Consider the following 24,578-nt stretch of genomic DNA (forward strand, 5'->3'; position numbering starts at 1 on the left):
CCTACCTGAAGTTAATCTCCTCAAGGTGGAATTTCCGTTGTATGCCAAGAACAAAGAGCAACAAGTAACCTAAAACTGGTTGACTGACATGAACTCAGACTGATTCAAACTCCAACTTGCACCAAGCGCAAGGCCAATTGAATTCTCTCTGGATACCAACCTCATCTTCAAGGAACACATACCCCAGAAAACAGAAACATCATGATAATCAGCTCTCTCCACTAAAGAAAGTGAAACCCTTCTTTCCAGAAAGCAACTTCAGAACTGCTATTCAGTCAAATGTACTCTTGTACCTGGATGGGGGCACACTCCACGCAGATTCTTAAGGACATCCAACATGCCACAACATGTCTCATTCAAAGCCTGAAGATAATATGACCATATCACCCCTGTGCTGATGGAACTCCACTGGGTCCCCTTGCTCGGTCTTCTTCAAAAACTAGCAGCATCATTTACAAAGCCATCACGACCAGTGCTCCCACATATCTGACTGATGAGCTTACCATCTTTAACTCTTTTCACACCAGCAGATGGGACACCATCAGATGGAAGTCAAAAAAGCAAGGCTACATGTTTTCTCCATCCCTGCACCCAGGATCTGTAGCCTTATCTGTATACCCATCAGGACTGCCCCCAACCCTGCTCCAATGTAAGAAAACATCTTTAAAGAAAACTAAATCATGATGCAGTAATGGTCCAATTCTGTTCCCAAATCCCTACTACCTCTCCAATTACACATTGGTTGTAACTTCACCTTTGGTACTGTACAGCACACTGCTGCTGCTTATCTAGGTTTGTGCTATAACAGTGCCCTATGGATACATACTCTTGATTGTGGATGAGACCTGGCATTCTTTGGTAAAACTGCCAGTTCCTGGAACCATCCTGTGCAAGCCTTACTAATTTTTAAATAGTCCTATTTCGTTAGAACCTTCCCCAGAAGCATTCTCGGCTGCACTTTCTGCTTGATACCTGCTGGATATTTATCATGATGGTATTCATGCCACCTCTCATCCTGCTGCATCTCACGGTCTGTATCATGATCAGAGCACCTAAGTGCCTAATGTGAAACTTCTGGGCCTGCTTTACCAAGGTACTCTGTCGCTGTATTCCATCTGTTATTTTACATGGGACCACTCTATCACACATACCCATATTGGTTGGTATCCTTATGTGACCCATCCTTCCTTTACTCTTCCTAGTTAAGTTCTAATGTGAGTATGTAACTTGGTGCGGCCTATCTCGCTTGTCTGCCTAGCTTTTGATATCATGCCATTATAGTGCATCTCAAGCCCTGGCACACACAACCTACGTACACATGTGGTGCCCGCTTTGGCTTTATTGCATGCACGTGCTGAGGCCCTTGCTTGCCATACCTGCCTACTTAAGTACCCCTCAACAGTTCTACCTATTTATTTTTCACACCATATGCCCCTGTGGCACATTCAAAGCACTTTTCCGATTCTCTCAGATATCAACTGTAGGACATTGGGTTACTGGTTAGGGGGAGTGAAACCCTACTCCAGCAGCAACCACATTTCTTATTCGGATGAAGCACGCACAACCCCAAATTAACCCCTGCTTAACACTCTGGTGGCTTGGTATAAAAGCAGTCAGACTTGGAGGCAATGTGTAAAGTATTTATGTAGTATTTATGGAGTAGGCACTTCAAACAGTAATAAAGGGAAAACGCAACACAATAAAAATTCTCCACCAATTTTCGGAAAATGTAATAAATTATTTGTCACCAAAATTACAAAAATCAAAGTACGCAATTCTGAAGATTTAAGTGAAAACAGTACTTAAAAGCACAAAGCGACTACTGTAGTTATCTTGTCGCCCTGGACTTGGACAGAGTCACAAATTCAGGCCGACTGCGATGGAGCGCAAGTCGGATACAGGGACCAAGTTAGGCCTGCTGAACAAAGTACCATAAATCCTGGTTGCAAGGTGTTGAGAGATCCTGCTTCGAGGATGCGTCACACAGCGGCGGTTCGAAATAGGCTGCAATGTGAGGTCCTGTGTTGCGTCGCACAGTGGCGGTTCTGAAGATGCCCTCGACGGAGCTTGCTATGCGAGGTCGTCGTTGAGGATGCCATCAACGAAGGCTTGCAATGCGAAGTCCTTTGTTGGGGCTGTTCTGAGGAGCACCGATGCAAGGTCCTTTGTCGGGGAAGTGTTGCGCAGTTGTGGTTCTGATGCGGAGCTGCAAAGAGATATTTCTTGCTGCATCGGTTTGCCCAAGAGACCACAGCTGAGCTGGCAGAGCACCTTCAGATCCACTTCCAAGGGTCCAGGACTGGGATGGCACCACATTGGGGGTAGGGGGGGGGGGCAAGACTCACTGGTGCTGGGTGCTAGGTAGTTGGAGCCTTTTCTGTCCCTGAAACTTTGATCAGGAGTCCAGCCAACTAGCCTTTGCAGTCACTCTGATGGTCCTATGGTCAAACTACAGGTCCAGTCCTTCTCACTCAGGCACCAGGGCAACAGAGTAGTAGTCGTTCTCTTTAGTCTTCCACGGGTCCAGATGTGTACTATGGAGTTGGGTCAAAGAGTCTACTATATATACTTGGTGCCAGTTTTGAAGTAGGAGAAGGCTCTGGAGGTTTCCACCTCCAGAGGTGTTTGAAATTTCCTGTCTCCCTGCCCTGTCCCCAGCTTGTTTGGTGGCCCAAAAGACTATTGTGAAACTCTTTGTGTGTGTGTGATGAAGCATAGATTTTGTGATGTGCAAGTGTGATGGGTAACAGCTCCTCCACCTATCAAATCGGAGATGGCCCGTCCTGCCAACACTATTCCCCCTTTTGTCTCACTGTCTGGAAGCTATCCACAAAGTCCAACTGTACATAGTTGTGTGACCCAGTATACACTGCACGCACCAAATGTTATGATATGTCTATTTTTATTGCCCACTTATCGCCCATGAGGGTATACAGGATTTTGAGCAGCTGCGTAGATGAGTGTCCTCTTAAGAGTAATTCGAAGAGCCAGGTCTTCGGCTCCTTGTGAAACTCAAGAAGTGAGGAAGAGGCTCTGATGTGTTGTGCGAGACCGTTCATGTTTTTAGGTCGAGCCTAGAGCAGCGCATGCGCTGCTGCTCGACTTTTAGTAAGGGGGTTTTGAAAGTGCTACCCACAAGGTTTTCCTAGCCTGAATCTTGCGTGCACGCTCGTCTGCCTTTCTTATCTCTTCCTCCGCATCGTAAATACCGTCGCCATGGAAGCCATGAACAGGGACGTCCTCAGCTCACCACGGAAAACTCAAATGCTGTTTCATCAGGTGAGTCCTCGTGCCACACCAACAGGAGCTATCAGTAGTGCGACAACCCCGCTTCACACTCCCTCCTTCTTCCAATGCGATCACCACAAACTTTTTCACACTCTTCCGATCACTCACTTGCATACACGCATACTCGTCCACTCTTGCACACTTGCTCGTCATTCGCTGCTGCACACTCGTCCATCTCGCTTGCACACTCGTGCTCATCCTGCATCAGCAGCACTCAGGAAGCTGTTGGTCATGTGGAAGAGACTGCATAGATCTGCCATAGCTTCTCTGCGTAATGTAATTAAGAGGCCGTGTTAGTCAATTTATCCAATCTAGCTGCTAATTGAATTAATGATTGAGGGCTTGCTCTTCACTCTGAAGTCCTGAACATATCTGCCGTCCTGTTTTGTCCCTCTCCATTCAGCTGTGAAATAAAATGGAAGTGGCTTGTGCTGTGACAGGCGAAGGGGAGGCGGCAGGGAAGGGCCATGCATCCACGCACGGGGTGGCAGTTAGCCCCTGGATGGCTATCTTTGTCATCGAAGACTTGTGCTTTGTTGCTTGTTGCACACTGTCCCTCTCAAGGGCTGCTATCTGTCTTCATTAAAACCAAGCACCGCCTGCCTTGCTTGCAAGGCCTGACTGTCTCATTGGAGGGTCTCCGACAGCCTCATGACATACCCCCTGTCACCTGCTCCAGTCCTTTCTACTCCTGCGGCACCCAGAAGCTGTAAGGGTTAGTCAGATTGAGTGTGTTATGGCTTCTGCTAGAGTTTGGCAAGACCCTCCACATTGAAACTCGAGAGGACTTCTTTCTTTTGAACACGTAAGGTGCTTCGTGTTTGTGATGCCTTTGAAATAAACTTTTCACCCTTCTACTCCTTAACTCAAGCTCCGGCTCGTGGGTGCTACCAAGCTGGTTGGATTAAAAGCCTGCTCTTCGCTTTGGTACGAGCTTCTGCAAGGCAAGAGAGCCATGATCCACATTGACATGCAACCGCCTTGAGTTATTAATGTGCGAAATTCGTGTAATTTGATTTTGTGTAACTACGCAAAGTTTTTCAAAAATTAAATGAAATGTGAAACCGGCATTACTGCTATATTTTAGGAAGAAACGTGTCCTTGTGTCCATTTCGGACTTGAAGAAGCTTTTTTCCCTTAAAAGAATTGTGTAAAAGCACGTGTTGCTAACAGCAGGCGTTTGCTTTCTGGTTGTTCGCATTGTTCTTATGCTCCCACGCTTAAATTTGGCCTGGTAGCACCGTGTTGAGTATTGGCATAATTTCGAGAATTACGCTGGTGTAACAAATTTCGTCCAGGCCTAAATAAAATATGGCTGTGTCCTGGCACAAGTGTAGTTTTAATACATGAACTCGTCTATATATGACACTACATGAAGTCTTTTGCTTGTTCTTCCTTGACAATAGCAGTGTTCTGAGACCCATAATTTGAGAGTGTAAGGGTGCAAACACCATCTTTTCGTCTTTTTTGTACAGAACAATTTGTCCAGCATTTGAGGTGCTGCGACATATTGTTTTGTGTTCTGACCAAGACTAGCATCCCCGCCCGATGCTCTTCACTAAGAATTTAAGGTCCCCCCTCATTGGCCCTAATCTGGGGGGAGACGCATGGCGTTAGCACAGCATCCTTCCTACTGCCCTCCCTGCAGATAGTAGCCATGAGACTCCCAAAGAATTCTGTTGCAGAGCTGCTTTTTGCGTTTTATAACATTTGATTAGAGACATATTTGTGATGTGCTAATTGGAATAGTGGCCTTATTTAATTGGCATTTTCATTTATTACCCGTTACCAAAGTAAGTCCTGAGGAAATTAGGTCAGTGTAGTTTCACTTCAGAAACAGCGTGGGTCCAAAAAAAAAGATATGATGGATAATGTGCTTGTGTTTATGTAGGCGTGTTAGATGTGTCCTTGGGTGTAAAACATTATAAAACATGTACTCTAACACACCACACACCTTTTGAGAGGATGGGCCTTGTTTTGAGATTTTTTTTTTTGCCTTCTGTTGGTGCTTCTCACAGACACTCTAAAACCACCTCCACTTGCGCTGCCAAAAGCAAACCAACCTACTGGCATGTGAGAACAAGCATAGGCATAGCCAATAGGTCTCGCTTTTGGGACCTTATAAGTATTTAGTTTTGCAGCACAATATCCTTGGTGCAACAACATCAGCTGTTGCATGGCTAAACCTTGTACCTTATAAGCGTTTAGCCATGCAACGGTTGATGTTGTTGCACCAAGGATATTGTATTGCATAACTAAATACTTATAAGGTCCCAAAAGCGAGACCTATTGGCAATGCCAATGCTTGTTGGTGTTATGTATGAGAACTAATGACCTTCTGTTCTGCTCCTGTGAATGTGGGGGACATGTGCGCATGAGGCTAAGCGTACGTGTCTGTTAGGCTGATGAAAGTGTGTGCGGTTGCTGAGCTATGGTGGATGGACGAGTGTTGTGTAAGGCTTTGTATGTGTTCGTGAGGAGTTTGAATTGGCTGTTTGTAAATGGGGAGCCAATGTAGCTCTCTGAGATGGGGCGAGATGTGGGTTTGGCGCGGGAAGTATACTATGGTTTTGCAGCAGCGATCTGGAGTCTGTCTAGGAGTTGCTTAGAGATCGAGGCGTAAAGTTAGCTTTGATTAGTGGATCAACCAAGCATTGCCAGCTGTCTCCCAAAGATAGCACGAGTATCACATGGTTCTTTGATGAGTGCCTTATATTAAAAACTGCTATGAGTTTGGCTTTATGTTCAAGAAACTCTGGCTCGGGCGAACTACGTTTCTTGTTGAGGAAAGAATATGAGCAATTGATGAAATTTTAAAAATGGAATCTGCACATTAAAACTGGTCTAAGCTCATGGGGGAATTCAAGGATATAATACTAGATTGTTTTGGAACCTGATCAGATGAGGCTGTGAAAGCGTTCCTAGAAATCTCCAGTTTAGCATCCTGGCCCAGGCTTGGATCGTTCAAAGGGTGGTGAGATGCACACCGGTGTACTCCTATGTAAACATGCTCAACTATTTCAGAACTGTAGCGGCCAGGGTTGGATCGACCATTTCACCATCCAACAAGGTGCAGCCAGCTGAACGAAGAGAGGGCTCGGTCTCTGAATGTTGCCAATAAATTAGTACTGAGTAACATTACATTTCCATTTTTGGTAATATCTGGTATCACAACTCCAGAATTTGTAGGAAGAGAAGTTTAAGCCACTATTTTGATCCAAAATGTTTGAAAGCGCCCAGTCCTGATCAAATTTATTCTGACACCTATTGCAACAATTTACCTATTTGCGTCCCAAATCTAATGCTGCATATAATGCAATCTGGTAATTCGGGGAAGTCCCATCTTCTTGGAGAGCCGCAGTTATTGTCCCTCTGCACAAAAAAGGTAACCAGAAGGTACCGGGAAACTATCGTCCAATCTCACTCCTGGACAGTGTGGGAAAAATCCGTGCCAAATTACTTTCGACTCGGCTAGCGGCCTGGACTGAGGAACATAAAATTTGGTCTCCATTTCAAGATGGATTCCGCATGTCGCAAGACACTATCAATCAAGTGGTCATATTATTTTTAAAAAGTATACTTCAGGCAGGTGGAATACAGTCTGCCGTTTGTTTTTTATAACATTTATCAATCTCAATTTAGGTTTTGCCTCTGTGATCAGGCCAGCTTTTTGGCATGCCCTGGAAAAACAGGGTATTAACAACAAGCTCTTGCACGCCATAAAGCTTCATCATCAGAATAACACAGCTGTGGTGAGATTTGGCCCCTAGGGGGAGTGCACTCCAAGTTCTGACATAGAATTGGGCGTAAGACAAGGGTGCACAATTGCATTGTTAATATTTTTTTTATATATTAATGATGTGGGAAGTCAACTGCTAACCTTAAACATGGGTGTGACCACGATTTAGGGGATTAAAGCAGCGATTCTGGTTTTCGCAAATGACTGTTTTATTTTCCTTACTGACCTTCTCATGCACAAAGGTCTCAAACTGTATTGTCCTGACAAGAATCTTAAAATAAATGTATCCAAAACAAAATGTTAATCAATTCACGGCACAGTTTTAAAAATTAATTTAAAGTATGCAATCAGAAGTTAGATCAGGTTGACTCCTACGACTACCTACGGATAAGGTATGAGCCAATTTAAACTGGGACAAAGAGCGGAAGAAGAGTTAAACGAGTACTCTCCAGCAGTCAAATGCCTTAATCCGCTTCAGCAGTGGTGTTGGGCATAGAACGATTAAACCAGAACTACGGACCTATAAAGCCAAAGCACACGCGTCTGCCCTGTAAGTTGCCAAGATTTTGGGGGCCAATAAGGCATCCAGTCTCCAGTAAGCTGAAAACCAATAATGGCGCCACTTTTTACAACTTGCGCTGGGACCCCAATGGCAGCACTTGGACATGAGTTGGGCTTGATTGACAGGGTTGTGGAATTTAATTAAATATATACTTATCCATGGGACAGGTTGCTTCATAAATATACTTGTCCTGTAACAAAATCCACTTGCCCCCTGGGTGCCATGATGTGCAGCGACAAATTATGGCAGCAATCTCATTATATAAGAGCTCTTATATAGCCTCTCTGAATAGGCCAGGGCTCATACCTTAGTAGTGTTTGAATACTTGCAGTCCTCTGATGTTGCCATGTTTCCGCAGATCTACATAATGGAGCTGATGGTAGTGGTAAGCAATAGTTCCAGGGTTAGAATGCCCTTTTAAGTCTCTGCAAACTTACTAACTTGCATGTTTTGAGGGTTTTCATCAACTCTTCTCTAATCTTTTCCCATACAGAGAAATGTTGGAAATTTACTCCTGACAATGACAGACATAAACCTTTTTCCAGAGTTGGGGGAAAAAGTGGTTGGAGGGAAAGTGAACTTGCAAACACTCAGATTTTCGATTGAGCAAATCTACACGTGTATATTTGCTCATGCTAAAATGCAGTTCCCAAATATATATAGGAGTACTATTTCTTGTCCTACTAAAAAATTCTGGGCAAATCACAAAAGCCGTAATCCGCTGCACTTAATACAAGGACATATACCATGGGTGCACTTTTGAGGCTTTCATTAATAATTGTGCCCCTAGTTTGGTCTGGCGTTGAATGTGACCTTTTGTGTTTATTAAAATTCTGTCTCTCTCTCTCTCTCTCTCTCTGTATTGGCTGGCTTCACTGTGAGTGACAGCTTTCTCCTCTTTCACAAGGAGCATATCGGCACACAAAATAGTTTTGTTCAGTGCCAGTAACTACTGTGGCAGTGTGTGCTTTTTGATACCAAAACTATTTTTACTTTTGTAAATGTTAGTTTTAATGGTGAGGGCCCGGCAGCTCCCACTCCAATAAGGTTTTACAAAAACCATGCCAAAACAAGTCACACATTGACAAAACTAAAAAGCTGATCCCCAATTTCAGACCTATTTGGCTTTACCAATGCTTGTTTATTTGTGTTTCCCATAATCTTATTGAAACTGGTTACACAGATTTTCCATTATGAATATTTTTGGGAAATACTAGCATGCATCAACACATTTTACTAAATAATGCTGCAAAGAAATGGTACCAGAAATTTTACAGTAGTTTAGCTAAATGTTTTCTTTCCTGCTTTAATTTTTTGTATTAACATTTTATTTTGAAAGCAAAGAACCATCAGTCTTGCTTTCAAGCTTCTGCAAATATTTGCATCAAATCAGAGAGCATTCTGGGAGTATTATATATAGCTTCATATTGCTAAACTTTGAAAACGTGTGTACACATTTTCATACTGGAACCACTGTCATTAGTGAAGTCAGAGCTTACAACATTTACTTAGTGCGCACCCTACTAATAAAGGCTTTCAATTAATGAACCATAAATACAAGTTTTAACAGCATTAGCATATGGGCAAAAATATGATATTAACTGCAGACAATTCCCTTCCCCGATCCATAATGTAGTACTGCAAACTGGCAGCCAAAGGGTTTGTACTGCAGGGGGTTGGGCCTACTAGTCTCAAGGACAAAATACACATGAAAACCTGTTGCCCTTGACCCCAAACAATATATCCTGGCCGTCGGGCTATAGGAATTCCACATCCCTGATTGACATCAAAGCTACTACAGCATTAAAGCCACTTCTGTTCTGGCATTGAATTTGGATCAAATGGAACTTATCAACTTATCTCAAGCCAATTTGCGAACTTTGGGAGAGTAGTTACTCTTATAAACTACCATGGCTTAAGCAAATTGCAAGTACTCTCTACAGTATTGGTTGGTATGAATACTGGACTGGTCCGGTGACCATGGGACCCTCAAGCCTAGAAAGATTAAAAGGGAATTGGTTATGAAAATCTGCCCAGCACCATGGCAAATTGTTGCTCACTTTACGGGAAATCAAACCTGTATTTGGGTTTCAGAATTACATGGACCGTTTATTCCCACCAATAAAAAGAGCATTGCTTATAAAATTCAGGCGAGGGTGTCTCCCTGTAAAGTTCTTCATGCAGAGCTGGCCCAACTTTAGTGGCAATTTCTTCTGCCCTTGCCTGGCGATGAGACTTGTGCACTTAATGCTGCTATGCTCCTTTTCTCTGCTAGCAATAAGATTTCTTCGCCCTCTTTTGAAAAAATATAAAGTATGATGTCAGTCATTGCATTGCTACCATGCATTTGTGTTTAAGAACAGATATTGATTCCATTTTTAATCCAGTGTCATCTTATATTTATGCAGCGGGGAAAGTATGCAATTTTGTTAGTGCCTTAACTGTTAGCAACTCACTGTCACCATAACACTTTTAACTAGGCCATTTATGAAGTTTGAAATGTACTTCAATTAACTTGACTACTTTTACAAAGTATTTTACCTGGGCCCATTGGTGACACTGTAACTGTATTGCCTTCATCATAGAATGTTTTATACTCTTTGGCTGTTTCTGGTATTTACCTATTTTGAACCTGTAGCTATTTTGACTCACCCCGATGTTTTTATCTTTACGTACGTACTCAAATGTATGCACTTGGCACTTATGAGACAGTTTTTTTATCTAAGTAGAGTAGAATCATCACACTGCGAAGGTATTTAGTTTGTGTACATTGCCTCTGTGAGTCCCTTCTAATCATATAAGAAGAGCGATGGCTGACTGAACATCATTGCACCAACAGCGCTGTCTAAAAAGCCGCAAACCTGTTTTTGTTACTTGCTACTAGATATTCTGTTGAATTAACAAATTAATGTCCATGGTACGCAAGCAAGGGCCCTTGGGGAATGTTTTGGGACAAGAGCTTGATTTACTGTATTTTGGGAAAGTATTTGTAAATTTGTTGCGTTGTACCTCTGACGCATAAACGTGCACTGACTTATTTACTACTTGCACTGAGCACTTTGTTGGACATTTCTAGTCCTTTAGGAAGAGTTTGTAATTTGCCAAAGTTGATTTTTTTGCTTTTTGCTTCTTCGCTTGTGAATGGTGCTAACTTACTGTTTATATCCATTTCTATTGTTTTAAAGCACTTGAACGAGAATTTTATTATTTGCACATTGTATGTCTTTTGTTTATAAACTGACACAAATAAATTACTTGATTACATTAGTAGGTGCACTGTCTACTGCTGTTAGGTTGGCACCCCATGCATGCTGGGCAAACTGCTATCTCTGCAGCAGGTGCCTTATCCAGATTCCTACCAAGTGGGTGGATCAAGCAGAATTGTTGCCACGTGTCTGGATTGCCAACTGAAAATGCCAGGGTTGTTTCCTCTTTGGTCCGAAGGCCCCCACCCCGTGCTACTGTGGAGAGGAGTATCCCCTGGCCCTCTCCTGTCTTGTGTGGGTGTGCAAGGCACTCTGTCAGGGAAAGGGGCAGGATTCTTTACCCAGAAGCCCTGCAAACCTCAACCAAAAGCACACCTATTCCTCACACCTCTGCATGGAGTATCTTTGGAACCTGTGGAGAGTCACAAATTACCCACAAACCAGCATTCTCCAAAGTGTGTCTATACTAATTTTTATTAGTAGACTAGGAGGAATATTGGCTGGCAGGAACTCTGTGGCATCCCAGAATCCTGTGATCTAAACACAGTACTAAAGGGTGCACTCAGTTCAGGATATTTTAATTTTGTTATGTTATGTCTACTTGTACAGCGCACCAGTCACCTGCGAGGGTATCCATATGGTTGGGACAAGAAAATGCTAAGTTTCTAAATGTAACATTTTCAGAATTGTGACTTAAAATCCAATGTCAACATTGAAGAGGGTTTTAGATTACATTTCTTTAAACACCAAACTTGCCATTCCTACCTACTCCCAATTGAAAGGGATCACCTGTTAATTGTAATAAGGTAACCCAATGTTATCCTATGGGAGAGGTAGGCCTTACAATAGTGAAAAACAAATGTGAGGTTTTTTTACTACTGGGACATGTAAAACTTTAAAGTACATGTCAACTTCTTAAATATACTACACCCTGCCCTACTGATTGTTTAGGGCTTTCTTAAGGGGTGACTTGTATGTATTAAAAGAGAGGTTTAGGCCTGGCAAAAGGTCCATTTTGGCAGATCGAAAGGCAGTTAAAAACGGCATACACATGCTGCAATGGCAGGCCTGAGATGTGTTTGACAGAATACTTAAGTGGGTGTCACAATTATTACTGCAGGCCCTCTGGTAGCATTTCATATACAGGCTCTGGGTACATGTAGTACTACTTTACTAGGGTCTTATCAGTAAATTAAATGTGCCAATTAGATGTAAGCCAATGTTACCGTGTTTTAGGGAGTGAGCACACACACTTTAGCGCTGGTTAGCAGAGGTAAAGTGCAGAGTCTTAAGGCCAACACAAATGAGATCAGCAAAAAGGAAGCAGTAAGGCAACATGTTTGGGAGAAGACCACCCTAAGGCTGACAGGACTAACTCTAACATTCTACTCACATATTGGCCACGCCAAGGAACACTCTTTCCACAGACATGGGTATAGAAAAAACGCATGTCTGTGTTTCAAGCCCCTCCAGTTCTTGACCATATACAAGACTGAAGGAAGGGTTACAGCAGTGTTTTTGGTCTTTTAGTTTTGATCAAGAAGAGTGTACTGTGTTTCCTTCACCACCTCCCATTTCCTACTCTCGGTGTCACAGTAACCGTACAGATAACCAGGTGACCAGAGGACATGATGCACCTCTGAGGGGAGGTGCAGGTAAAGGGCACTCTCCAGAGTATTTGGTAGTAGAGGGCATGGATTAAATCCCTTGCACATTACGGATAGTCTTGGAAAGCATGCTGGCAGATCCAAGGATGCACTGCTTATTGTGGTGATCCAAGGGATGGATGTGGATGAGGACCTGGCGAAGATCAGGGGGAGCTTAGAGGACATGGGACAGATCACAACATGATAGATGCCCCATAGGTTGCTGCAGAGCTTGGTCAGGTGGATAGGGGGGCATGGGTTAGCTTGGATGGCCATGGGTATACTAGATGGTGAAAGTTCATGTTTGGGGGGTACTGTAAGGACCTCCTGCAAGTCATTTGGTAAGGGAGAATTGTGCAGGTCTTCAGGGGGCTCAGAGAGGAAGATACACTTGTAACAGTGCTGATCAGTTAACATTTACAGAGCGTTGTTCAGATTGTAGGCAATGATGCAAGTACCTTGGGTCTGCTGCAGATCAGGGGAGGCACAATGCAGGTCTGAACGCAAAGAGCAAGAAACGAACCAACACTATGGAGGATAGCGGGTGCACAGAGTGCAGCTAGGAGGGCATCGTGCTGACTGGACGCAGATAAGATAATAGAGCATGGCACTGCCCTGGGGGAACCGTGCAAGTCAAAGGGCCTGGTGCAAATCAAAGGGTGCATGATGCAGGTCAGATGGCATAGTGCAAAGAAGGGACTCGATGCAGGTCGGAGGACACTGTATGACTCTAGAGCAGGGTGCACGTAAAGGACTCACGGGGTGGTGTAAGGGCACGGTTCTGGTGATGGGGCATTGTGCAGTTCGAGGGCTGTAATTAGTAGAACAGGTTGTATGTTAGGTGGTGATAGAAGGCTAAGGGCAGGTAAGAGAGCATGGTGTTGATGTGGCTGTGTCCAGCGGGCACGGTGAGGGTCTGAAAGCTTATAGCTGCCTTTAGTCCACTGCTTATTGTAATTGTCTTTTCTCCTGCTCTAAAGTGTCAACTGTGCTGAATTTTTCTTCTGTTTTCAGAAAAGAGACGAAAGGAGGCGATTGCTGCAGCGACATGTTTGACAGAAGCCCTGGTGGATCACCTGAATGTGGGGTAAGCAGCAGACAGCACCCCTTCTCTCTAAATGGGAGGGTCGGACAGGTTTGCGTGTGTGCATAGAAGACTAGCTTCTCACCAGACATAGGCGGATAGGTCTTTCTATACACAGATATCGAAGGTTATGGAGTCCAACTGTGCTGTGTGTGTACTCTGTTCTGCATTGAATATCACAGCTCCCCAAACGAGGACCGGCCCAGCTCTGCTTGTGAGAACCCAGAGCCTCAACAGTTACTTGTGCACTCAGCGCTCCACAGAACAGCACCGTGTTGCCAGGCTTAGGCAGCCATCCTTGTCTTGGCAAACCAAGGCACATCAGTGCAGTGTGATCTAAACAGGGTTGTGGGTGCTCTCTAAGCTGCACCCTAGCATAACCAGATGTAGGCCACGACAGGCCTCGTCTATATACACCAAGCCACGCTATCAAGTTTGTCGCTACTAACTTAAAACGTGTACTCTACACTGCATGCCTTCTACATAAACCTTTTACATGTCAGTAGAGTGATGCCATTCTTCTGTCTCACCCAAAATTCTTAAAAATAAGGAAGTTTAAATATTCCAAGCTTGAACTGAATCTGGAACTCGGTGAAAAGTTTAAATCGAATTGTGAGAAAAATTCTACATCCTCCATAATGTCCTGACTGCAACAGCCAAAACCTCGATCTAGCTGCGCTGGGGAGCAGACCACCAGATCATCCCGCTATGCGAAAACTTTAATAGACATTATTGAAACATAAAAAACGCAACACTCAAGGAAGTCCAGCTAGCGTTAAATGCAAAATAGCAAGCAGCACAGTAAAAGAATTAAAGACCCTTGTCCTGTCAACTGACCAGCGCGCTCTCTGGAAAAGGGTCAGTTGGAGTATAATGCTAAAATACATTAACTTTTTATATAATATATTTCCTCTCAGTGCAGGTCCATGGAACCTATCCACATAACAGAAACTTGACACGTTCTGCAAAAGCGTATCTAATAAGCAGATGGCAGGATCTTCTCCCCAAGGAAGAGCAAGGCGTTCTTGAGGTGAACTTATCATTCGTACAGACAACACGGGACTCATTATTCCCATGAAATCCTACTTCCCTCTGCCACATTTGAAAGCGAGGCTGCGTTTCTTGGAAATTTATATGTATACAACCTAGAATAACACGACTTCCGGGCCTACTAGAGCAATTAAAATTAGCAAGGGTCTTCGGAGCCACGGAATGTTCTAAACCATTGCGAAACGGTATCCATATTTGATAATAAATAATCAATAAATTCTTGGTCATATATGTAAAAACAAAAATACCATAATGCATAGGACTATCTAAGTATGACACAATTAAGAATACTGGATTAGATTGACACATGCTGAATCCTACACAACCAGCACTGGGTTTAAACAAGATTGGCACACTTATTCTCAAAATGTAAGTTATTGGCATGTGTATAGCACACAGTCTTCTATTGACATATCGTCCACTCTGCCCCCGAGTTCCCCCAATTGGTAGCCTAGGGGGTGATTTTACAAACTGTTCTGTGGATGCTGTAACGGACATTAGTTTCTTCACACTGTGAAGATACACAATCAGTAGTTCGAACAGGTATGTTGCTATTTCAGGTGAGAATCGCAACATCAGGGAATTGTCGGTCCAAGTTCTTGGTGTTTGATGGGTGAGGTTGGAGAGCTGTATTAAAGCACTTGCATGTACCTCTATAATGGTGGGGACAGCCATTGGTCATCGAAGTATATCAGTGTGTGGTCCGAGGTGTTTGGCTGGACGCAGCGACCCACCTCTATTCCCTGTTTTGCATGAAGTAGGCTAAAATGTTGTTTGAGTACGAGGAAGGAGTAAAAAGTGTTGGTCGACACATTGCTTATGGGTAGGGTTGCAACCTAGCTATTTTGTTTACCCACCTGGCCTGAATTTTTATGTCCTGGCCAGTAAAAATATTAAGAAAAAAGTGAAATCCTATGTTTTTACCCTTCAGAAACACCAACCGAAAACAGCAAGTACATTACTAAATCATTTACAAGTATGCGAGGGGTATCTAAATCGTTTCAGAATAATTATTAGAGCACACAGAGAAATAATTTCCATGCTAGAAAATAATTCTGACAATTTTACACATTATTTTTCACCTCCCTGTTCCTGGCTGTTGTAAAATTGCAAAATATGAACAAATGGTGTTCTTTTTCATAAACAAGGTGGTAACCCTGTTAGAAATGGGATTTGTGGTAGGCTAGGGCGTGGGCCAAAGCCAGGCAAAAATCACCACTCTAGTCAAGATAAGGGAGTTACAAGTTTAAAATAACGCCTGCTCACCCCCTTGGTAGCTTGGCACGAGCAGCCCGGATTATCTTAGAGGCAGTGTGTAAAGCATTTGCACATAACTGACAGTAATTCAGTGTACGCACTACAAAAGGACACCACACCAGTTTAGAAAAATATCCAATATTTTTATATAATAAAACAAGACCAAGAACTACGAAAATCCACAATACTATACTTAAAAGTTCACAGTTCAAAAATACGCTGATTTAAAAAGAGTTCCTTGTGTGGATAGCCCTGTCCGGGCTACCATGGCGTCGTGAACACACAAATCCAAAACAGTTCTGGCTGACCGCGGTGTTGCAGGCCAGCTACGGTGTCGGGAAGACCCGCAAACAGTACCTTTCAGAGATGTAGGGCGATGGGGCCCTTGAAGTCACTTGCGTTGCAGGTCGAGTTCCTCTCTGATGGGATCCGGAGCCCTGGCGCCAACAGGTGTCGGGTGCTGCGGTGCGAAGCGGTGCGGGGTGTTGTGCCCCCAGGTCACGGTGCGAGCAGCGGCTCGGTGGCGGTGTCAGATGGCATCGTCGGTGAGACCAGGGTCGTGGTGCAAGCAGCGGCGTCGTCTTTGCTGAAGCGCTGTCGTCGGCTGACGAACTGGAGTCGATGACACCGGCCTCAATGGGCCGAAGCTGCGGTGTGGGATGAGGGCGGTGCGTCGTGTAACTTACAAGCGGTGCCCCCGAACCACGGTGCAAGCAGCGGCGTCAAGTTCAGCGGGAAGTGGTGGCGTCAGGAAGGCCCAGGGCGTCCTCGTGAAGCAAGGCGGTGCGGAGTGCGGTGCCCACAGGTTGAGGTGCGAGCAGCGGCACGGTGGTGGCGTCAACAGGCATCGTCTGTGAGACCAGGGTCGCGGTGCGGTGGTGCTCTCTGCGGTGCCAGAACTTCAGCGTGAAGTGAGGCGGAGCGGAGTGCGGGTCCCACAGGTCACGGTGCAAGCAGCGGCTCAGTGGCGGCGTCAACAGGCGTCAGTGAGACCGTGGTTGCGGTGCCCTCTGCGGTGCCTTCAGGACACGGAGTCGACCGTGGCGTCGTAGACGTCGTCGAATTGGGGTTCTTCGGGTTTCAGTACAAAACACACAGTCGCCGGGTCGAAAAACTTGAAGTCTTTGCTGTTCCTGAGACTTTGTGAACAGGGGGCAAGCTCTACTTTGAGCCCTTGGAGAGTCTCACCAAAGCGGTTGCAGAAAGTCCAGGCCTTTCACTACCCAAGACAGAAGCAGCCACTGCAGATCAGCCCAGCAAAGCACGCAGCAAAGCAGTGGTTCCTTCTAGCAGCTTCTCCGGCTCTTCTTCTTGGCAGACTTCTTGATCCAGATGAGTTTCTAAACTTCAGTGGTCTGGGCCCCAGTATATGTACATAAAACTCCGTTGATCTTCCAGGCAGAGGGTGTCTGTGACCGGCCAGAACCAGTTGGGCCTTCTCTGGCGTGAATTCCTGGCAGGAGGTGGAGACGGCTTTGTCTGAGGCAGACCAGGTCCTTTGAGGTGCAAGGAAGTCTCCTCCTCCCTCCAATCGATACCCAGGTCTAGTTAGCCGTTTCCTGACCTACCTAGACTATCGGGAGACACCCTGCTTCAAGTCATCTGTCGCCCAAAACCCAGACAGGCAATCCACATTCCAGCAGAGGCACACAGGATGACCAAGCAAAATAATACCCACTTTCTAGAAGTGGCCTTTATGAACTCCGAATGAAAAGGACACCCTCACCAAAGGCTGCATCTTTAGACGCTGAGTTCAGGCATACCAAACTTTATTCACTTAAACCTTTTTCGGGCTATGTACATGGGTGGCACAATCCATGCCGCAGGCCCACGAGTAGCGGTTGACTCGCAAGCCCCGGCCCCCGCCAGTGCCCTTTACTGGGGACTGACGAGTAAGTCAAACATCCAATCATAACACAATTTACCACAGGAGCACCAGCACTTTACCACTGATCAGCAGTGCGAAAAGTGCGCAGAAACGTTACACCAGCAAAAATAGATCAACAACTGGGAGGTCAGAAAGCAAAAACTCAGGGGAAACACGCCAAAAGATGCCAAGTCTAACAAACCCTATCCATGGGTAAAGGGTGGCCTCTATCGAACTGTTCAGTGTGTATTTTAGAGCCTAAAAATTAGCAGCATACTACTTTGCTGTTTGCATGTGTTCAAAAGCAAGGAGCTGTGTTTTTTTTCCCCCTAAAAATAAAAAAATATCCTTTCTTCAGTACGTTGCTACTTTGCTTTTTGCAAACTTCTGTAGGCCTATCCACTAATAGCATATACTTATTTGAATTTTGGGTCTTTTCATAGTTTGTCCTCATTGTTTCACTTGCCAATAAAAATGCATTTTTATGTACGCAGTCAAGTATACTAACTTTCTTCTAATGATTTAAAAAAATGTTTACTTGGAGCCCTGCATTTAGGGCTTTTTCCTAGAATGTCCGCAGTCAGCGGTCCTGATTTCATTGGTACTGCTTTCTAAGTCTGCTTTAGCGGTTTCCAGCCATATGTAATTAATAGCCATAAATAGTGCACATTTGTAGACTAGCTACCATAGCATAGGTAAATGGGCCAGCCTGCTTTATCCGTTGGCTGTCCTGCACTGAATGACAGCATTTTTTATGGAGATTTGCCCTTATTCTTGCTAAAAAAGATACACTTCAGTGCCTGGCGGGACAGTACTTTATTGTTCATAGGCTTTTTTTCGTTCTTTTAATTATTTATATTTTTTGTATTTTTCTATTAAGTCATCCATGTGTGTTGAAACCATGTGTTCAGATTATAGTAATTCAATGCCGCCAATAGTATATTTTCTTTGAGGCAATAAATATCTTATTTTCAGGTAATGTGCTTTAAAACAAAAAGGTTTTCTGTTCCAAGCACACCTTCATGCCAGGAACCATTCTGGCGTTTCTGTTAAAATTATATTCAGTTATTGTTTGTTCCTTAAAAAAAAAAAAAAAAAATTAAAGTTGAAGCTTCCACATTTTGACAGCGAATGTTCTTTTTATTTTTTTTATGTTTTATTTTTGTGGCATTTGTTTGCAAAGATTTGCATAGCACCAACTTGCCAAAGCCAGACTAATTGGATTGGTCATTGCTTAGGTTGGCAGCAAGGGGTGGTTCTTGTGTACAGTCCTGGAGTTTCTGGGGAACCCCATAATTAATCTGAAACAGGTTGCCAACTGTTTTGAAAAAGTGTTTTAAAAGCTTTAAGAAGGTAAAGAACAGCAGACTGGCAATACAGGCTAGTAAGTTTAGAAGGTTTGCAGTGGGACTCAGGTGTTGAAAGGCAGAAGGTGTACACAGGGAGAGGTACAAGCCACTGTGAAAGGTAGGTTATGCTTCTACCGTTCATCACAGGTGAGACCTCACGTTGTATCCAGCATTTTAGGCCGCATTTCATGTACTGTGTAGCTCTGGAGATCACATCTATGCACTGTGTCCGTCTGTGGATGCCATGTCTGGAGGATTAAGTTGTTTATTTATAGAGTGGTATATCCAGCTCTAGAAACTTCTTCTGTGGTATTGCGGCCAGTTCTGGAGGCCTCACCAGTAGTGTTGTTTTTAACTCTGGAGTTCCCATCTGGAGTGTTGTGTTCAGTTGGTTACATCTGGAGCATTGTCTTCAACTCTGGAAGCTACCTCTGGAGCACTGCAGTGCTAGAGTCTCATTGCAGTACTGTTTTTAGCTCTGGAGGCAGCCTCTGGAGTGTTGGATTCAGTTCTGATAGGTAGATCTATCCATATCTTTGATCATTTTGTTCAGGAGGTGCCATTTCCACAGATATTTGGAGAAATCAGAGAAGGTGCATTGTTTCTATCATAAGGGTGTGGTGGAGAGACCCGAGAAATTACACATTACACGTGACGTCTGTAGCAGACAGTGATTACATTTCCTCAGGCGCATAAATGCTGCCAGCAGTTCTGCATGTTCCCATGCTGCAGCCATCTAGAACAGAGGTCTTCAAACCGTGGGATGGGCCTTTGGGTGTGGAGCTTTAGTTGCTCTCCGGGGAGGAGGGGGCGCCAGACTGTGGCCAAGAGGAGCATTTATTATACCACTGGGGTCGAAGAAAAACACCATGCTGAATTCAACGCTGTGTTTTTAGTGACCGAAAACAAAATGGCAGTGTGCCAGCCATGGAATGGGCCATCAGTAATGTCAGTGGTTAGCCAAAGTGGGAGAGGTGGGGGAAGAATGAATAAACCACAAAGTCCCTTCCCCAATTTCTGATAAAGAATCACACCGTGGATACTTTAACAAATTAGGGAACCCTGTCTGCTGAGAGAAGGCTGGCAATCATGTATTTGCAGTTTGAAACGGTATTACTGAACAGAACTGCAGTATTTGACGTATTAAGTATGTTCTAAGCTTCCAGCTTTATAGAATAATTATGAGAAAATGTGTTTGCCACTTGGGGGGGTCTCTGGGAATAACCTTGGGGTAGCAGAACTAAGCATTGTGTAGATCATTGGTCTGGAACAAGGGTCTGTGGCTATGACTAGAATAACCTTGGAACAGATGTCTTCAAGATGGCCCACTCTCTAATGGGCCATCATTAACACCTTTTGTCATTTTTTTTATACTGGCTGGGAGTGGGTGTCCAAAGGGAAGGGACTCCAAATATTCGGTAAACCTCCCGATCCCACCATTACTGATAACCACACTGTGAAAACTTTTACATTTTAGTAAGGCCTGGCTGACCAGAATAGTATGTGTGGCAATCGTGTATTTTAATGCATTTTTAAGAAGGGTAACAGAACTTAACTGCAATGTTTAAATTTGTGTAGAAAAATTTAAACATTGTAAATTTAATAACATTATTGTAAGAAATTCTAGGGGAGGGGGCCTATTTTTAACTGGGTGACCCGGCATTACAATGTTTGAAGACCGCTGCCTTAGAACAATGTTCTCTTCAAAAGAATGTAAAGTGCATCTCGAGCCACTTGAGGGAGTCGCTACATCAAATTCCCAATAATTATTTTTTCCTTGGCCACAGTAAAGACAGTTACTACAGAAGGCCACACTTGATCCTGCACAAATTGTACCTTGCTTTTGGAGCTGGGGACAGTTGGCAGCTAGGAGATAATGCCCTTTTGAAGAGGGGTGTTGTTGAAACACTTTGCTATTTGTCTGGGCCCATACCTACCTTACTGAGCAGATGAGGTGGCGGGGGCATCATCATTTCCGCATTCAGGGATTTAGTATGTGCTATACGTACATGGACGGCGGAGGCATCTGGGGGTTTATTGTTAAACTGTTAAGCAGTCTTTAAAGATTGAGTAGCATCTGCTACCAGGTGGATGTGGGGTGGGGATAGGCGAATAAAGGATGGTTAGTGCATCCATCCATGATGACCTGAACCCGAGCACACTCTGGGCTCTTGTATCCGGAGTCATAGCTACCATTGGCGCTCCAAGTGCAGTGGCACAAGGGCCAATTGAACCATGATAATCAGGGTTGGCATTGGGCAGGCTGAGCCCATACCAGGGACGTCAGTATTCAGAGGGAATCAGCAGAGAGCTGCCTGACTTAATGTCATTCAAACAGCAACTCGTCCATCCCACTTGGTTTCAATGGGGTCCAGTTAAAGACAGCCCTTAATGTACCTCCGCTCAATTGTTAGCAACACATCAATCCCCTGCCCTCGTCCTATCTTCCTACCACTTCCTGCTGTCACACCCCAATTCCCCCCCCCTTGACCTAACCCACAACAAACCTCCTGTTTTCTTTCTGCCCATGGCGCTGTTCCAGTCAATCCGATTTAGGGCTGGCCCTGATGATAATTGACATACTTTACTACCCCAAAAGCAGTCAAAGGGGTCATTTCCGTGCTTTCCAGCAGGGCCTCCTTGCTACGCTAGTGGTTGTATCTTGCTAGTCACCAGCGGCATCGGTTATGTATATGAGCCGTACAGAGGGGATTTGATTCCGTCCGGGTGGGGAGTCAGTTCCGCCAGCTCAGTCCAAGTTTTCGAAGAATTGTTGGCAATAATATGAAGCACTTCTTATTCTGGACCATACCAACGCTGGCACAGCTTGCTTAGAGTTCCTGCGGGGGCAATGCCACCCCTGTCAGAATTTACTTGGTCTGTCGGTCAGTTCTTGTGCATATGGACAAGCACTGGCACTAAACCCATTGAGAAGGGGCTGGGCCTAGTTTGTCTCCGCATATATTGATGATGACACACTACTCTCAAGCAGGGCCTTTTCTCTGCTCCATCTCAGCTTCCTCTGCTTGGCTTATACACGCTTGACGGGTAGTAGGCACCAATCCCGCTTTAAGCTCAAAGTACTTGTCAGTGCTTCCAGTGACAAGTGAATACTTGAATTTATACAACGCAGAAGGTGCAGATCATGTTACTGAAGTCTGAAAATATACTTTTCTAGTTATGTGGTTCTTCTATAGTGCATCCTCACTAATAGGCTGGACACTTAAGCTTTGGTGCAGAGCTTCTCTAAAATAGTAGGTATACGCAGGGGTGGGAGAGGTGTGTGGGTGCAGAGAGGTCTTTCAGTTAATTAGCTTTTCTCAGGGCATCACTGATGTCGTATGTGATACCCCTGGTAAGGTATGGGCAGGGTTACTGGATTTACGCGATTCTGTGGCTGCAGCTTCTTCCCACATTATGGATTTGCCACACAGTCCACCTAATCTGCAGATTTTAAAAACAACAAATTGTATTCAGCTCAAACGGATCAAAAGTTACTAAAAACGTGGCAACATGGGTTCGCGTCCAGTGAAAGGGCCTTTGCAATAGTTAAGTAGTCCTCTTTCAGTTGCTTATTTCTGTATTTGGTTGTCAAACTGGAACTAATGAGGTGAAATCTTTGCCTGGACAGTATTACCATGTGTATAAATGACAAAATAATGAAGTAATGCTATCAAAACATTTCTCTTTTCTTGCAGCATCATTTAGTCAACACTTCTGCATAATTTGGTGCTCCCCTGTGATATAATTCCAGGGGTCATGAGTGTGGGTGCAGAGTCAAGGTGGCAGAGAGCACACTCCTTCATTTTTAGCTTCTTCCTTCTAACTTTAATATTACTTTAACGTGTTTCAGTGGCACAGTTTGGTGGCTTGGTTATGCCTCCCAGTACTTTGTGGTAGAGTAGGCTTCCTACGGTATCGGTGGTGAGTGGCAGCAGTTGCATTTTAGGGTTCTGCTGTCACGGTGGGCATAGTCAGGTAGTGGGGTTGCAGTCTCCTGTACAGTATGTGGCCATTTTTTCAAACTTCCTTCTTTCTCTTTTTCTCTCTCCCCTCTGCCGCTGCCTTGGACTGTAGCGTTTTGGAAAGTCGGACATCGGGTAGAGATTCAGCAAAAATTCTAACCAGAGGCGCTGCAATGCTACCTGCCACAAAAGGCAGGTAAGTGCCATCTTCAAACGTTCCCAGTTGCTCTATTTTGTTTCGTTATCAGCCAAGAAAACAAAATGGCAGCAGTGTGACGTGTTAGTTAGGAGGGGGGCAAAGAATTCCTGCCGGGGTGTCCACATTAGGCATAAAGGATCACAAATATTTGAGCATGTTCTGCTCTCCCTCAGCTCGGTCTGTTCTGTGTAAAATGCTTCGATGAAAGCATGCTACAAATGGTAATTATAATTATTCCCAGTGTCCTTACTCCTCAGGCTCCTCTTGTGAACTGTGGTTCTAGTGCAGAAAATGTTGCACTTTATAATCTTTAGTCTCCATGCATAAGTGTAAAACCGATATAACATTTCTCCCATCCAAGTACTAACCAGACCCGACCCTGATTAGCTTCTGCGATTGGGTGCATTTAGTTTGGTATGACCGAACGCATATTTAACATTTCTTGGGTCTTGCCTCACAGGTCTTGTGGTTCAAACCCTTGATCTGGTCACCCATCTCTGAACTGTCGGTAGTTTCCCTTTACTCTTCTAGAGATGGACACAGTTCTTCAGATGTGGCCTACAGCACAACACATCATTTTTCATATGTGATCTCCAGAATTGAGCATCGCGTTCCAGAAGAGGACCCAAGAACTAGACATGATACTCCAGATGTGACCTTGAGAATCCGGCAGAAAACTCTATATGTGGCCTCCAGATGTAGTCATAGTAGTAGATGAGGGCCTGGGTGACTGTCTATCTGGTGTTGGATGAGATCCATCTGAAGATTCTGCAGAGCATGCATAGTTTGTGGAAGCAGGAGGAGGCGACTGCGTTGACTTGTCATGGTCAGTTTGCTGTCGAGGATGATGCTGAAGTTGCATACATGGTCGGTCGTTGTGGGTGTAGGTCAGAGTTCTACATCCCACCAGTTGTGGTCCCATGCAGAGGTGTTCCTCCTGAAGATCAGTACTTCAGTTTTGTCGGAGTTGAGTTGGAGGCAGTTGTCTCTCATCCATTTGGCTACGTAGGTCATATTGTTGCAGAAGTTGGTTTTGGCGTTGGAGGGGTCATCGGTGAGCGAGAGGATCAGTTGGGTGTTGTCTGCATAGTAGATTATGTTGAGTCTGTGGGATCTGCCGATGTCTGTGAGGGGGGTCATGTAGAAGTTGAACAGGGTGGGGCTGAGGGATGGTGCTTTTGGTACACCACATATGATGTCTTTGGGTGTGGAGGTGAAGAGAGGCGGTTGGATGCTCTTTGCGTCCTGTAAGGAAGGTGGCAATCCACTTGAGGGCATCTTGTTGTATGCCTTTGTTGTAGAGTCTGATGAGGGTGTTGTGGGAGACTGTGTTGAACGCCACAGAGAGGTCAAGGAGAATCATGGC

General features: G+C 44.5%; 1 protein-coding gene across 2 annotated transcripts in view; it reads left to right on the plus strand.

Annotated features, from left to right (window-relative positions):
* The window catches only part of LOC146833285 (biogenesis of lysosome-related organelles complex 1 subunit 1), a 122,652-nt gene that overhangs the window by 24,183 nt on the left and 73,891 nt on the right, over positions 1-24,578 (plus strand). Inside the window, exons 2-3 of one of the 2 annotated variants that reach the window (XM_085600991.1) lie at positions 13,456-13,528; positions 23,126-23,209. In XM_085600991.1, coding sequence (XP_085457117.1) covers positions 13,456-13,528; positions 23,126-23,209 — 157 coding nt within the window. The remainder of the gene's footprint in view (positions 1-13,455; positions 13,529-23,125; positions 23,210-24,578) is intronic. The other variant, XM_085600993.1, reaches the window with a different exon arrangement.

The sequence above is a fragment of the Triturus cristatus genome, chromosome 4_2 (genome assembly GCF_964204655.1).
Source record: "Triturus cristatus chromosome 4_2, aTriCri1.1, whole genome shotgun sequence".
Lineage (NCBI taxonomy): Eukaryota > Metazoa > Chordata > Amphibia > Caudata > Salamandridae > Triturus > Triturus cristatus.